The 15,509-nt window shown below is 44.8% G+C and overlaps 2 protein-coding genes across 5 annotated transcripts; both read right to left on the bottom strand.

Annotated features, from left to right (window-relative positions):
* Positions 1–1,373: 1,373 nt before the first annotated feature.
* Positions 1,374–6,962, bottom strand: LOC118213893 (protein-lysine methyltransferase METTL21C-like). 2 transcript variants are annotated; one of them, XM_035393117.1, is made up of 6 exons: positions 6,777–6,962; positions 5,606–5,660; positions 4,299–4,491; positions 3,517–3,677; positions 2,325–2,442; positions 1,374–2,045 (listed from the first exon to the last, which is right to left on the bottom strand). In XM_035393117.1, exons 3-6 carry the CDS (start codon positions 4,462–4,464, stop codon positions 1,654–1,656), a joined length of 837 nt encoding a protein of 278 aa, XP_035249008.1. In that variant the 5' UTR covers positions 4,465–4,491; positions 5,606–5,660; positions 6,777–6,962; the 3' UTR covers positions 1,374–1,653. The 2 variants fall into 2 exon arrangements, with proteins under 2 accessions (XP_035249008.1, XP_035249007.1); XM_035393116.1 differs by lacking the exon at positions 6,777–6,962 and adding an exon at positions 6,602–6,696.
* Positions 6,963–10,454: 3,492 nt separating this feature from the next.
* On the bottom strand, positions 10,455–14,246 carry mettl21e (methyltransferase like 21e). 3 transcript variants are annotated; one of them, XR_004762572.1, is made up of 4 exons: positions 13,277–13,893; positions 11,955–12,072; positions 11,330–11,806; positions 10,455–10,898 (listed from the first exon to the last, which is right to left on the bottom strand). XR_004762572.1 is itself a non-coding variant. In XM_035393610.1 (4 exons), the coding sequence occupies exons 1-4, from the start codon at positions 14,183–14,185 to the stop codon at positions 11,382–11,384; spliced, it is 762 nt and encodes a 253-aa protein (XP_035249501.1). In that variant the 5' UTR covers positions 14,186–14,246; the 3' UTR covers positions 10,455–11,381. The 3 variants fall into 3 exon arrangements, 2 of the variants coding, with proteins under 2 accessions (XP_035249501.1, XP_035249498.1); XM_035393610.1 differs by adding an exon at positions 14,131–14,246 and having other exon boundaries at positions 10,455–11,806; positions 13,277–13,440; XM_035393607.1 differs by having other exon boundaries at positions 10,455–11,806.
* Positions 14,247–15,509: the final 1,263 nt, after the last annotated feature.

Genomic DNA, 15,509 nt, shown 5'->3' with positions numbered 1-15,509 from the left:
TATTAAATTAGAAAAAAGTTAAATTAAAAAGTTATCAAACACCCATATAACCCATGTAAAATAAATAGTTGTCCCCTTAAATGTAATAACTGGTTGTACCACCTTTAGCAGCAATTACTGCAACAAAATGCTTCCTACAATTTGATATCAGTCTTAATATCTGATATCAATTTGTTATCAGTTTTTGATGTTTTTTTTTTTTTGTTTTTTTTCAACCTTCCGGTTAAGTGCCTTTAGCTGAAGCCCTTGCCTACAGTGCCTATCCTCGCAAGTACCCTGTTTGCAGAGTGGGAAGTGTGGACAAGATTTAAGTGTTTCTTCCTTTTCCATAGGTATTAGAAATGACGGGGAAACAAAATCACGGCTTTCCCATGTTTATTTTTGGCTGGACCGCAACAGCGGGGCCAGCCCTACAAACGCGAATGTCTGTGACTGAGTGACTTGAGTAATGGAAGTTCCACCATTGGTCGGTCGAGTTATGAAGTTACACCATTGGTCGGCCGGATCACGTGTGTTAGGTCCAGCCATATACTAGGTTTTAACCTGGTCTTGTTTTCTCCATATGTTGGCTCAGTATGAAATGGGAAATGAGGTGAGGATCGTTGGTTCAGTTATCCCAAGCTCGTTGAATGGCAAAGAATACAAATCACTCCTTGTCCACTTGATATGTAGTGGGATTCATGCTGTCTGGACAGTTCCTGGTCTTTCACCAGCCAGATAACTGGATAGTTTGCTTGCTGCAGAAATGGCGAGAGGTGGTCGGCTAGACTCCACTCTATGCTTTGTGTTCACTTGATAAATGGAAAACGGTCTAGCCCTAGCTCCTTTGCAACCCCTTAACTGAACTTCTGCCATGCACTGTAATGGCAGTTGCATTGTCCATATCAAATGGATCAATATGGCCTCCTTTTAGTACCGGCCCAAGTAATGTAGCACCATCCCAAATTTGGCAGTTGTTGGTGGCAAAGTGTAGTTTCAGTATTTTGTAACTCGTAGTTTTTTGTCATGTGGTGAGTGGTACACTTTTTGCAGGTCCTCTGCGTACTATAAGCTGTCATTATAAGTATGTTTAGGAGGCAGATGGAGCTGTTTCCTATTGTCTTATACAGAATGCTCTTCAGATACTCCCCCTGCTTCACAGAATTGAATGTAATGACTCGCACAGCCAGCTGAATACATTATTGGGTCTATAAATTGGCCAGATTGAGTTTCTCCAGAACACCACCTCTACTTTTTCTGGCAAGTACCATTTGATTATTCATGCCATATACTAATAAAACCACATGCATGCACACAGTGTACAATGAGCTACATTTATTTCTTGGCAAGTGCATGCATGTTATCAAAACAAGTATCAAATCGAGTATTTTTTTTTTTAGAAAAGAAATGTAAACAGCACAACAAATGTAAGAAGTGTTTAACTGTAAAGTTAGCCATTACTCTTCACTAAGATAATTGCTAGGTTTTCCTTGTTCATTAAAGCACTTTCCTGGTTGCCTTCTGTCTACATGCTATCAAAAAATGTTTTTTTTTTGTTCAAAGCTGTTGCCAAAAGGGATCCTACTGAAAGTTGTGCTAATCCAGAGGAATGTTAGACATATTCATTCTAGAATCAGCTCAAGATCGACTGAATAAAATGTCCTCCACAAGCGTCTATTCCTTGCTCGTGGCCATGAAGATCTTGATCTCTTCGTCGGGCAGATCGGCCAGTAGCGTGGTGTGGAAGGCACTCTTGAAGTTTTCTGAGAAGCGGAGGTCGGCCTGGAAGCGGACCTTGTTAGACCAGATCAGGGTGGTGCCAGGAAGACAGAAGTGGCGCATGGTGGCCAGCAGGTCGTTGAGGAAGTCGTGAATGTAGACCACGTCAGCTGCCAGGACGTAGTCGTAGCGGTGCTCGGAACGGGGGTAGGTGCTCTCCAGGTCCTGCTCCCAGCACAGAGCTCCCGCTTGAGGAGTGTACCTGCAGCGCCCCTTGGTGTTTCGTTTCAGGTTGCTTCTCAGGTTACCTAGGATATCCGGCATGTCTGTTGCCAGCACCCGTGCTCCTGGGGACCATACATGCACCCCGTTAAAACCCCAAAGAACTCCAAACACTTCCTATTACCCTGATGAACCAAAGCGTCCGTTAACAAGCTAAAATACATCTTGTTATGCATGATGAATAATGTACCCTGCCAGCATATAGATTCAGCCGAAAGAGCGTGCCTACAGGCACATAGATGCATCAAACATATTGATCTAAAGACATCTGCAGTTGCTTAACAGACTGGTCTACTGGCAAACTTATCTGACGTACTTGGTGAAAGGTTGCACCGTAGACTTACCCAGAAGACAGGCCACAATCGACAGAAGGCCGGTTCCAGCCCCAATTTCCAATACTGTCTTGTCCATCAGATTGATTTCCTGACGATTCGTATCTAGGTATTGGCATAAAGCTATTGCCTAAAGACACACAGTCAATATCACTATTATAATTACAGTGATCATCATTGTTAACATCAGCAATAACATTAGCTCCGTAAGTGCAATGATTCACTGAGCTCTTCAGTTCTGCTTTTTCACTTTTACTCTCACACAAAAAAAAGGTCAAAATGCCTCATGGCCCTGCACTGTCCCCAAAATGCACATGCAGTTAAGAAAAAGTGCTGGTAATGCCATCATCTGTCTTTTGTTCCCAGGAACAAATATAACAAATTGTCATATAAACTCCTCAAAAAAAGTTTGGAAATTTGTGTTTGGTCGAGCCTCAGTAGCGGGAACCATACGAAACCACAGCAGCCTGGCACCTCCTCCTCATGCTGGTCACCAGCCTGGTCACGCATTGCTGTGGGATGGCATTCCATTCCTTAACCAGGATTCGTCGCAGGTCAGCCAACGTGGTTGCGTTGGTCACTCTAGCACGTACGGCACGCCCAAGCTGATCCCACAAGTGTTCAGTTTGGTTGAGGTCTGGGCTGTTGGCAGGCCATTCCATTCAACCACATTGGCTGACCTGCGACGAATCCTGGTTGAGGAATGGAATGCCATCCCACAGTAATGCGTACCCAGCATGGGGAGGAGGTGCCAGACTGTTGTGGCTGCGTATGGTTCTTCCACCCGCTACTGAGGCTCCTGACTGCTTGCTCAATGAATAAAGCGTAAAATTACCAATATGTCTTGTTCCTTGTTACTGATAGAGAGTTCAATCATCCAATCCCCCAAACAACTCAAAACAATAGAGTCAATACCAACAGGAGAATACACTGTTTGACACTGGCAGGGAAATTTGCCATATTTCACTTGGGACCCCACCCACATAATCAGCTGTGCTGCTCATCCCACAATTGCATGATCCTTGCAAATGGGACATCATTGTAAAGGGAAATGAACAGACTTTCCAATGCTATAAGACTTTTTTTGAGGACTTTACATGAATGCATATCAACAGGAGTTGTGACAGCATTTTGCACGGATGTTTTCACTAAATTCCTGAACCTCTGACATGTATCAGAAGTGACATTATCCTGACAAACTCACCCCTGGCCAGATCGTGGCACCATAAGTGTCGAGGCCTTCGTAGATTTCAATATCATGGCCAGCAAAATAGTACTTTTCCTTTCCAAAGCTACTGTAGATTGTGGGTTGCCAGAGTCTGGTTGTCTTTTGACATTCACCCAGTTGTTCATCCTTTGATTCCACTGCGTACAAAAAGAGGACCATAAAACAACTTTAGCATTCAACTGCAACTCAACTGCCTCCTCTTCCATACTTAACACTTAAAGATGACAAAACCAAGACCCACTGTTGAGCATACATGAACTATTCCACACCTAAATGTCTTTAGTGGTCTAATGGTGGGTAGGAAATGAGTTTACCTGCAGCTGGTAACTAGTTGCCTGCAATCTTTTGCCCACAGCTGCCTTTTTCCAATGATGGCTTCCCCTTGGGAGTTTTATGCTATCGCTGCATTATACAGCACTGCTTGTGAAACGTCAGCAAGTTCTGTTGTCTTGTTCACTGAAGCTCCTGCTGAATGCCCCCTGGCGAGAACCTTTCAAAGTCATGTAGGTCTCCTCTTTCAGCCATGCTACCCATAGGCAACGAGGCCTGCCGGCATTTTTATAATTGAACCTACAGATAGGATCTTATCTTTTTAATGAATGGCTAAGTTACACCTGTGTGGTTGCCTCTGTTTTGATTATATTTATTATCCCATTTATCTCACTCCCGCGATGATGTGTCTGAAGTTGGATCATTGGGGGTTCGTTTTTGAACCTTCCGAGGTATAAAATGCATATCGGTAAAGCAATGTGACCTACCTTCCTTTGTGTCTTCTGGAACACGTGGTGGTGTCTCGTTAACATCATCATCCACTACCTCGGTCTCATCTTCCTCTTCATCCTCTTCCTCCACCTCCACATCCACCTCAATCACCTCGTCCACATTGTGTTCCAGCTGTGTCACCCATGCACCCAATGTTTCCATGACAACCGGCAAGGCAGGAAATCTATTCTACCAATGAAAAACAAGAGCATTATTTATTAACCAAGTTTTAATATTTCATGGTGTGGTTCATCGCTAAACTTTCATTCTACACAACCCACTCACAATCTACTATGTGGATGTCACTAGATACTATGTTCTGTGTGTATGATGGATCTGATGTGCCGTGTTTGATACAGTAAATATGATGTTATTTGAAACTTACGTAATGTTTGTGTTATATGATGAGTTTATAATGGTCTGCTGTACTGTTTATAGAGTAATGTGATCATTTTCTGACTGTGATTGGTGACCAAGCATTAATGAGGTTTGCATTGATAGGGGGATTGAGTCATGATTATGAGCTGTGAACAGGCATGACATCATAATATGGATGTGTGAGACACAGCAGATGTGAGAATCTCACTGAATTCCTCACACAGAGATGGTTCATCAGATGCCCCACAGTGAGTCTGCATTAGTAAAAATTAGAGGCTTCATGCAATCAGAAACTGATTATCTGATGGAAACTGGTCTTTCACTGCTTGGAACGCTGTCCCCATGTGAAGACTGTTCCTGCTTGGAACATAGTCCCCATATGAAGATTGTTCCTGCTTTGAGCACTGTTGCCATGTGATAACTGTTCCTGCTTTGAGCACTGTCGCCATGTGATAACTGTTCCTGCTTTGAGCACTGTTGCCATGTGATAACTGTTCCTGCTTGGAACACTGTCACCATGTGATAACTGTTCTTGCTTTGAGCACTGTTGCCATGTGATAACTGTTCCTGCTTGGAACACTGTCGCCATGTGATAACTGTTCCTGCTTTGAGCACTGTTGCCATGTGATAACTGTTCCTGCTTGGAACACTGTCGCCATCTGAAGACTGTTCTTGCTTGGGACTCTGTCGCCGTCTGAAGACTGTTCCTGCTTGGAACACTGTTGCATGGCTGGGCTGCATGTGGCCCCCATGGTGGATGTAACCTGGGTTCAGTGACCTGGCACAGTCCACAGGATCCCAGAACCTATTTTTATCCTGCTGTTTACGCCATCGCTTGGGTCTTTGCAAAGCACTCTCTGGACTGTCCCTCTGCCTGCCACACTGCCCCGTTCTGTGTGTGCGCGCGTGTGTGTCTGCTACTCACCTGGTGGAAGCTGTATGTGAGGACAGTCTCGTAAAGCTGTGGGGCACCGACGGTCCTGTAACCCCAAAAAGAGAGAGACCACAGTCTCTGTGATGCATCCCAAAATTGCCGAAAATAATCATCACTGACGCTCTTGTATGTGTGTGTGTGTGTGGTTAGAACAGCAAGAGTGATCTGACAGCTTGTACATCCTGACTGTTTCTCTGTGATATAATTTACACTCTTCTCCCTTCCTGCCACGGTGTATGTCCTCTTTACAGAATGTTCTCTCTGATGACAGGGGTTTGAGCTGCTCCTGTTACTTGATTTTAATCTTTTAAGTGATATCTTTCATACTGGTGATAAAGATGAGGATATGTTACCCTGTCACGGGAGGGATGGTGTGCCTGTGACATGGACAGGCACAGGCACTCTGCTACTTCACAGCTGTCTTCGTGGGTAACTTTACCTCACGGACTTACCCGCTGTTTCATGGACTTTTATCCAGTTCTGTAACCTGGACTATGCTTTACCTGTAAATAATGGCCATATGAAATCATAGCTGTGTGGGGCCCCTTATTTGTTAACTCTACATGCAATTAGCTTTGCCTGTGTAATTCCAGCTCATGCATTGCGCTTGGAACTGGCACTCCATTACTCATGTGCAAAGAACTGAACCCGAAAAGGAAAGCAAACAGAATCCTCGAACAGCTCCTCGAACAGTGCCCCAGCCTGCCCCCCTCCCCTAGTGCTCCAGTTATCTCTCAGTCTCACATATATGGGGCAGTTATGCCAGCCCCCCCTGCGCTCAGACATTCCCAATACGTACTCGGTACCTCCAAACGCAACAGAACCCCTCACCCCCCTCCTCAGTGCAAATATCCATGCTCAAAAATACTACATAACCCCTACCACATTCTTAAATTTAAAACTGTCCTATCCAACACTTTCCATTGGCTGATTTTCTGTGCAAGAAATCAGATCCAAACAACATTGCATGAAAAGTTGCTGCTTTACCTGTTGAGTGAAAGGAAATCCCCAATGTCTGTCAGGACTGAAAAACCTTCTCCCACCATAAACATGACCCAGTCACCAACCACACAACCTTGGACCAGCATGCAAAGTTCTGTTAAAGTTCTGTTTCCATCTTAGCAGTGACTATATTGACCTGAGCAAACACAAACTCTCTTACCTGTTCCAGTGCTGTCTGTCTCTTTTTTAGGGGTGTCTGCATCCAAGAGGACCCAGTTCCTCTGTTTATACAAGAGGAGCATCCTGGTGGACACTCCCATACTCACATACTGACCTCAGCTATATTTAGAGAAACATAAAAAAATCATCATAATGAGAGAGAGAGAGAGAGAGAGAGAGAAATTGAGCAGAGAGACAGAAAGGGAGAGAGAGAATGAGAGCAGATGAAAGTATGAGAGGGAGGGAGAAAATAGTGGCAGAGGGAGGGAAAGCCAGAGGGAGACCAGGGTAGAGAACTCTCCAGAAACTGAGTGAGTATGCATGTGTGTGCATGCATGGATTACTGCATTTTTGGTGCCAAGATTCCATAGCCTGAACTCTGAAAACAATACTAGAGGGACATACTGACAGAGCAGCCAGCAAAGGAAGACTTTGACTGTCCCCTCCCGAGAAGACATAAAACTACTGTGTTTTCCCAGGGATCTTTGCAACAAGAATTAATCTGAATTGAATGAGTGTCAGTTAGGAGTCTTATTTGAGCTAAATTGAATTGAGTTTTTTTGTAAAATGCAGACAGTACGGAAAAGAAAGGCACTGTTTATCATCTGATTTGTTGAGAAAATAGAGTCTGGCATCTCCTCCTCACTATAACCTTCAGCTGCTTGAGTACATTGGGTTACTGTTGTATAGGATCCCAAAATGGGAATCAGTGAATCTGGAGGTTCACACCCATGGCTGTGACATTACAAACCGTCCCCCTTTTTACTGGATGCATTGATAAAATTAAGTATGAATAACAAGATACATTTTCATTGAAATATGTGTGATGTGTTGAAATGAAGCCAGCGGTTATATGAGATCCATGAATGTGGGTCTTGGATTTAATGCACTGGCCTCCGAGTGGGCATTCCTGAGTCTGACAGACTGAACCGTACTTCGGCTGGAGCAATGCTGAATACGAACCGTCTACAGTGTCGCTGTGGTGCTTCCATACCTGAGAGCTTGTTCTGGTATTGGTTTCTTCTGGCACTGACAATGCTGTTGGCCAACAGAGACCATGTGTGCATTCAGTATAAACAACATTTTCAGACATGGTGAAGACATTTGTCTGGAACAAACAGCTCACTTGATATAATTTTGCAACACCATTCAGAGATTGCATATCAAAAACTTTGACGTGAGCTTGTGAGACTTCAGAATGTTGATTGGTTTATTTTTATTTTTTTATTTTTAGATTTATTTTAAAATACGACAAGCCTTGCCTTTACCTTAATGGAAATAATTGGCATTTAAGTTAACAAAACGTGAGATAAATGTTACTTTGGAGCTTTGGAATCATTTGGTCTGAAAGAATTGTGCAGATATGGTGCCATGGAATGTGAGACACTGAGACAGTGTTCGCTGCTCTAAACGTTCTGTGGAAGATACTGGCATAGAGCCGTGGAACATGGAATTCCAACGGAATGCTTTGGAGTGTGTTGCTCTGGCTTTGTTTCCTCGAGCATCTTTGTGGGGCTAGCATCATGGGTCAGATATAGCTTATGTCCAAAGGACCTCATGCTAAGATCAAATTGTACCGGGATTACATCACCGCTTCACATCGTGCTGTTTGTAGTGTAGCTCATGGCGAAAAGATCACGCTGTCCACGCTAAATTTTGCTGTTAATAATGCACAAGCGGCAGGCCGTTAAACTGAGAGGAGTGCACAAATCAAAGTCCATGAGGATTTCTCATTGCATTGTCTGCGGTGGTGAGAAAAGAAAAGGAAATGGGACCGTAATTATGTATACAGCTGATAGACCATTTCCCTGACCCAGAGAAATTACATTTGCATAAAATAGATTCTGGGGCTTACAACAGAAGTATGAATAGACACTTTGAATGTGACATTAACCAAAGATATATGACTTTGACATGTAAAAAAAAAAAACCTGTTGCACTTTTACTTGACATAGGGAAACAGTGTGATTTCCATTATTGTTCTGGTTAAGCTGTTCCAGAGGCGCAGGTCAGTGTTTCGTTGGCTAGTTCGTGTTTTCAGTAAACGGAGAGCGGATGGGTCTCACTCCTTGTGTATTTTTTCATTTTATTCAGACGGGAGAGCTGAGAGGGTTACAGACAGAGATGGGATCGCAGTGCAGGAAGTGTCGTGGGTCGGATTAGGAGGCTCTGCTGACTGTGCCACACAGTGGCCCCAATGCAATACTTTCAAGTGACAACATTTCATTGGAAATGAAGCAGAATGCATTTGTGTGTGACATTAAAAGTAGCAACAGAGCATCATTTTTATTTGGTGGAAAATTACACACACACACGCAGACAGACAGACAGACAGACAGAGAGAGAGAGAGAGAGACAGAGAGAGAGCGAGAGTGAGAGAGAGAGAGAGAGCGAGCGAGAGAGAGAGAGAGATCATGCAAATGTCAGATGGTCCGCCGATCCTATGAATCATCATATAAAACCCTTTGATGCCTGGGTTCAGCATTCCACTGCGGAATGTTCCTATGTATCATGAGTCCAGTTGGCCCCTCGACCTCATTGTGCAGCGTGGGGAGATCACCACTGCACGGCGACAGCTTCCCTCATTAGGAGGGAGTGGGAGTGGGATTCTCCATATGGATGAGAGGCTTTAAATAGATGACAGACTGCAGACCTGATGGATTCTGTTGCTCCTACTCCTTAAAGCAAAGGGGGTCCTCCATGCTCTTTTACACTAATTTAACTCCGCTGTCCCATATTCAGGGACAAACGCTGTGCAGGCTACAGCAACCCTGATTCACACCTGGAAGGACGTAGAAGTCGAAGGGAATCATATTCTGTCCCGATGTCGCTGCATTGTAGTAATTTAAGATCACATGGCATTTAATGAAAATTGGCTCAGAATTCAGATTCTGGCCCTGTGCCGAGTGAATGGAACAGCAAATAATGCGTTCTTGGCTGCAAATTTTCCAAACTTCTCATGGTAGACGATGACAAGTAACATTTAAGGTCCTCCGATAAATCCATTACTAAAAATGTCAAAGCAGTTAAGCAAACTTCAGTGGTTCCATTTAGTGCCCTGCTGATATTTTACTGTTAACAGACCATATTTATGTCAGACAGATATACACCTTGGTTAATATATTGTGCATTTTCTATGCTATTTAGTGATGAACAAAAAGCATAAGGAACTTTGCAATTTTATTTACTAATGACCTGGCTTTTAACTCCTGGCATTTATCACTGTACAATTTTAATGCACAGCTTTGTGGCACTGACTGATATTCTGATGATTTACAGTTTCGCTGGTCCCATTTGTTTTTTAACCAAATAAGGTGAAAGAATTTCATAATTCTGAAAAATGGAACAGTTAAAAGGCATTAAAAGGCAGTGAGATAGAATATCACTGCCACATGGCAGGGCGCTTCGTGAGACTTAATCTTATGACCCGTTTACATATGACATTTGTTTTATAGCCCAACTGAATTACGATTTAGCATTTGAAACAAGTAGTAATCCCTTGGTTTTAAATAATTTAAATACCACGTTTGCTGTGCTATGATACATGTCACAGTTTCTGTACTGAATTACAGTTTCCAACATGTGATGATAATTCTTAATTCAGAGTTCTTGTCTTTTATATGGTTTAAGAATACGATCGTCAATATAATGTTTGAAAAATGAGTAGAAAAAATGGAACCACAGGCAGGTCTATTCATTCCAAGTTTAAAAATATACAACATAGTACATTTTTCTTGAGATTAAACAGATTCAGTATATGCACATGCATCACCAACACGCACACACACACACACACACACACACACACACAGTGTGGCCAGTGACCTGTAAACTTGTGTAAGGATTTTCTGGATGGCTCGTGCTGTTATGGGACCGTTATGGCGTGCGGATGGGCCCCACAGTCTGAATCCAGAACCGAATCCGAACCAGCACAGGCAGCCCCATGGGATGGTGCTGTACAGTTGACTCCTGTGTTGTCCGGGGTAGGAGGGTTTCTGTCAGCCAGGAATACAGTGACTCATTGCTCGCTAGCGGCTCCTACTGGTTGATTGGAAGCCTGCCTGTTGAGCCGCATATGAAGGGTCTTCCTCTGACTCCTGTCTGTGTGAGCCCAGCTTGTGAACTGCAATGTGATGAGAACCCCTTATTACCGTGACATCATGTGCTTAGGAGGAGAGCACATGCTCATCTGCACTCTCCCAAGTGCAAATCAGGAAATACAAAATTATCCTTTATAAATCTTTTTTTATCCCATTTGGTGAAATCCAAGAATACAGAACACTACCTAAACCTCAGCTCATCTTTGGTGATTGTATTTATGCATTTAAGTGTTTTACAATTTTGTGTTTTCAAGCAACTGTCAACAAAGTGATTTGCAGAGAATAGAGGTTCACCATCTCTTCAAATTACTTTGCTGCACTTTCTGTGATTTGTATGAGGAGTAGATTGAATTGGGTATTAAAATCACCTTCTGATTTAGGGTGTTAATACTAAGGGCTTTTCAACATGGTTATATGCAGTACTGTCATTAAATAATACATTGCTGATGGTTACCCTTTAGATAAAAGGCTACGATGCTGTGGTTTCTCCTCTTCCTGGGAGTGATTCAGGCAGCAGCACCTGAGCTGATCTTTAAGCTCCTCCCCTTCCTGTTGGCTCGATACAGCTTTATGCTGAGGCTGGGCAAGTCGTAGATGAGCTCCAAGTGGAAGTGTTGCTGGAAGCGCTCCACAAAGCTGTTCTCGGGATCCAGGCGAAATCGCATTGCCCACAGAATCACCGTCTGGTCCTGGCACAGGTGCTCGAACGTGTCCATCAGCTCGTTGAGATAAGGGTGCGCATACACCACGTCCGCCGCCAGGATGTAGTCAAAGTGACAGGAAGCGCGGGGGAACCGCTCCTCCAGGTCCTGTCCCCAGATGAGCTTAGTCACCTGCGGCGTGTGCTTGCAGCGCCCCCTAGTGTTACGGCTGACGTTGTACTGAAGGTTCCCCAGTACATCTGGGAGGTCAGTGGAAGTGACCTTTGCCCCTGGAAGTGAAAAGATGACAGTTGTCTCTTTCAGGGACTAAAATCCTCTCCTCATTCAAACACTGAGGTACACTTTAAGAACATTTTCACATTCACCCGTAAGTCAGTGTGCCAAGATATTGCTCTGTTCTGTTTGGTTGGCTCTTACCCAGCAGGCTGGCCACAGTGGTTACAAGTCCAGTTCCGGCACCCAGCTCAATGACATTCTTGTCAGTTAAGTTGTATTCGTCTTGGTTTGTGTCCAGGAAGTGACAGAGCACCAGAGCCTGCAGGATGCATGATGGGATACAATTCAAATTCTGCTATTATACCACAGCTAATGAATAAATGTTACAGCTATTTTTATTGTGGTTATTTGAGTTTAATATATGACTGAATTGAATTAGGTTGTTGGGGAAACTGGATGCATATAGGATTGGGATTCCTATATGTATTAGGTTTCAGAAACACTGTGATTGGGTGTGGGTTGTTTTGGGAATAAATTCTGTGCCCAATCTCTAGATCTAATCCCACTATGCTCTTGAGTTTCTGGTCATTATAAAACAAGACCCTGGTTTTAGGACTTGAACAGGCAGGTTTTCCTACAAGTTTTATCATATTTCAACTGAAAACATTTTTCCAAATCACAATTTATGCTGAACTTCCTGTATAACATGGAAATCAACCTGCCAATTTAAATGAACCTTGGTTGTATATCAAGATAAAATTTTTGTTTTAAAATACTTTTTTTTCACCAATTCAACCATCACTAATTTTGTTTTGCTCCGAATAATTAAAACTTCCTGAATAACATGAAAAAACACAAAAAATTCAAAATGTGTTCACCAGACAATGCAACTGCAGTCAGGGAGTGACTTCAATTTTGAGTGTATTACTCCTCAGTTAAAGACGACTTCAAAAGCCTTGCTCATGTACGCCACACACACACACACACAAACACACGCACACGCACACGCACACGCACACATACACATGCACAAGCATACACACACACACACACACACACACACAAACATGCACACGCTCACACACACGCACACATACACACACACACACACACACGCACGCACACGCACACACAAACACACACACACACAAACACGCACACGCACACGCACACGCACACACACACGCACACATACACAAGCACAAACACACACACACACAAACATGCACACGCACACACACACGCACACATACACACACGCACACACGCACACGCATGCACGCGCATACATACACACACACACACACACACACACACACACACAAACACACACACACACACACGCACACACACACACACGCACACACACACACACACAGACACACAAACACACACACACACAAACATGCACACACACGCACACACACACACACACACACACGCACACACACACACACACACACACACACACACAAACACACACACACGCACACGCACACACACACAATGCCGGCGAGGCTTACCGAGGGCCACAGCATGGCTCCGTAGCAGTCGGTGGACTCCTTGATGCGGATCTCGAGGTCGGCGAAGGTGAAGCCCTCCCACGCCTCCGTGGTGATGAGGGAGGGGAAGAAGCGCCGCCGCATTATGGCTTCCGCCAGCTCCACCCCCGCAGCCGCAGCCGCAGCTGCTCCAGACCGTAATTGTTGCGAGAGGCAATTATGCGCACATGCACAAGCAAACGGCACCGAAGGGGTTAATGCAGCTTCGGCTATTACCAGGGGCCCGCTCTGTAAATAGAGTGTACTCAACAGATACTCCCTCAGGGCGCCCATCTGTGTACTGATATGAAGCAACTGAACAGGGGACTGGGGGTTTTTCCAGCGAGCACGAGTACTAGTCAACACTGTCACTTGCAAGTTTGTACTCCATGCTTCTGAGACTGTTGTGGTGTTAGAGAGACCCAAATCACGGCGCGGCTGGATTTATTGTTCTTTCACTGTGCTGGATTAAGTGCTTATTATTTTATGCTGATAGCAGGCCTGAGATTGATAGAGATTAGGCTTCTACATTTTACTCCCTCATGTGTCATGGCCAGCCTCTGCCCTATTCTGTTCCTCCCCAGTCACCCTAACTCACCTCCCCCCCCATCCCCCCCCCCCCCCCCCCCCCCCACACACAATTCTATATATAAGGAATATATGTTCTGGTCACACACACATTAACACTCCATGTACACGCACATAATACTGCACACATGCACTTCCATATGAAATAAAGTTATATTGTAACTGTTAAAGGGTGTCATGAAGGAAAGCTGACAGCAGAGTAATAGCGCCAGTTGTAGCATAATGCGCACGGAGTTAGCGGTACTCACCTTCAGTGTCCTCCTGCATCTCCTCCTCAGCGGGCTGAGGCTGTGGGGGCTCCATGCCGGGGGGGGGGGGGGGGCGGTTCTGGCCAGGCCGGGGTTCTGCTGTACTCCGGACTTTTTGGGGTTCTGTGGACCCCGCGATGCCGGCTGCTGGCTTCCTGCTTCGGCGTGGTCTGGCTGCGACACTTTTTTTTGCTGTGCCACGGGAGATAGGCTGGGACAGCTGCTCCTACTTTACGGGGGAAGGGGGGGGGGGGGGTCAGTAGTGCTGAGGAATGACATCAGGATGATGTAATGAAAAGACTACAAAGCACGTTTGGTTTGTCTAACATGGCATAGTTTTTATTTTCTCATGAAATACCTTGAGCTCTGTTTTGTGTTCATTTCATTGGCAGAGCACTCCATAGTTTTGTACTTTTTATTAATTGAACCCCTAGTGGTGATCCCCTGCCACTTTGTTTAGCGACCAAGTTGGCTGATTAGTTCTGAGGCAGGTTTATGTGCACATTTAAACATTGGCTTTAAAAAGGAGAATTTGCTAGAACTGTCAAAGCTGAGTATGTTGCACCTTTTCCACAACTGTGCAGTGATGCCATGTAGTTGGCTTCTTATCCGTTATCTTCAAACCTGGCTTGTACCGTGATAGGATGGATGCAATTGCTGAGTGGGAGGCCTGGCTTGGTTATTAACATTGGTTATTACTCTGTGCGAAGGGGCTTTGGGTCTGGTTCTCCCACTTGGTGAGACTGTGAGTGACGGTCCTGCTGTAACTGCTGCCAGTTGAAGGCAGCAAACGGCGCGAATGTTGCGGTTGAGCCGATGAACCGGCAGCTTTTTATAGTAAATGAGGAGCGCTCGGTGGAAGGAGTGAGGAGTGAGAGTGGGGTTCCTCTGGAGGTTCACCCAGCTGCTCACGTCAATCCACAGATCAGGCCCAGTAATGAGCGGCACAGCTCGGGAGTGACGGGAGGAAGAGAGGGAGAGAAAAGGGGGAGAAGAGGAAGGAAGGAAGGAGCGAGGGACAGATATACCCGGCCTGGGAAAGTGTAGAGCACCGGGCAGGCTGAGAAACCCAATCCCCGGCCGCTCTGCTTCCCTTTCAGTTTTTCTGGGTCAGGACCAGAGCAGAAAAGAGCTCAGGACCTGTACGTGGAGCTGTGCATGCACAGCGTGTGCCTGTCTGCAGCTGCACGTGGTTAACAGCCATACTAGTATCATGCACAGAGTGTGCATATATGCAACTGTACCAGTATCCTGCAGAGTGTGCATATATGCAGCTGTACCAGTATCATGCACAGAGTGTGCATATATGTAGCTGTACCAGTATCATGCACAGAGTGTGCATATATGCAGCTGTACCAGTATCATGCACAGAGTGTGCA

The sequence above is a fragment of the Anguilla anguilla genome, chromosome 15, assembly GCF_013347855.1.
Source record: "Anguilla anguilla isolate fAngAng1 chromosome 15, fAngAng1.pri, whole genome shotgun sequence".
Taxonomy (NCBI): domain Eukaryota; kingdom Metazoa; phylum Chordata; class Actinopteri; order Anguilliformes; family Anguillidae; genus Anguilla; species Anguilla anguilla.
Note: the sequence above shows the minus strand (reverse complement) of the source record. Positions and strands in the feature narration are given on the sequence as shown.

Bases quoted from the DNA above. Each gene is read 5' to 3' on its own strand.
- LOC118213893 (XM_035393116.1), bottom strand. From the start codon at position 6,666: ATGTTTATGGTGGGAGAAGGTTTTTCAGTCCTGACAGACATTGGGGAT. The intron at 4,492-5,605 runs GTGAGTAGCAGA...TTTCATTGGTAG, and splicing joins TCACATACAGCTTCCACCAG to AATAGATTTCCTGCCTTGCC. The intron at 2,046-2,324 runs GTAAGTCTACGG...TATGGTCCCCAG, and splicing joins GATTGTGGCCTGTCTTCTGG to GAGCACGGGTGCTGGCAACA.
- mettl21e (XM_035393607.1), bottom strand. From the start codon at position 13,588: ATGGGCGCCCTGAGGGAGTATCTGTTGAGTACACTCTATTTACAGAGC. The intron at 12,073-13,276 runs GTAAGCCTCGCC...TGCATCCTGCAG, and splicing joins GAGCCATGCTGTGGCCCTCG to GCTCTGGTGCTCTGTCACTT. The intron at 11,807-11,954 runs GTAAGAGCCAAC...TTTCACTTCCAG, and splicing joins CACTGTGGCCAGCCTGCTGG to GGGCAAAGGTCACTTCCACT.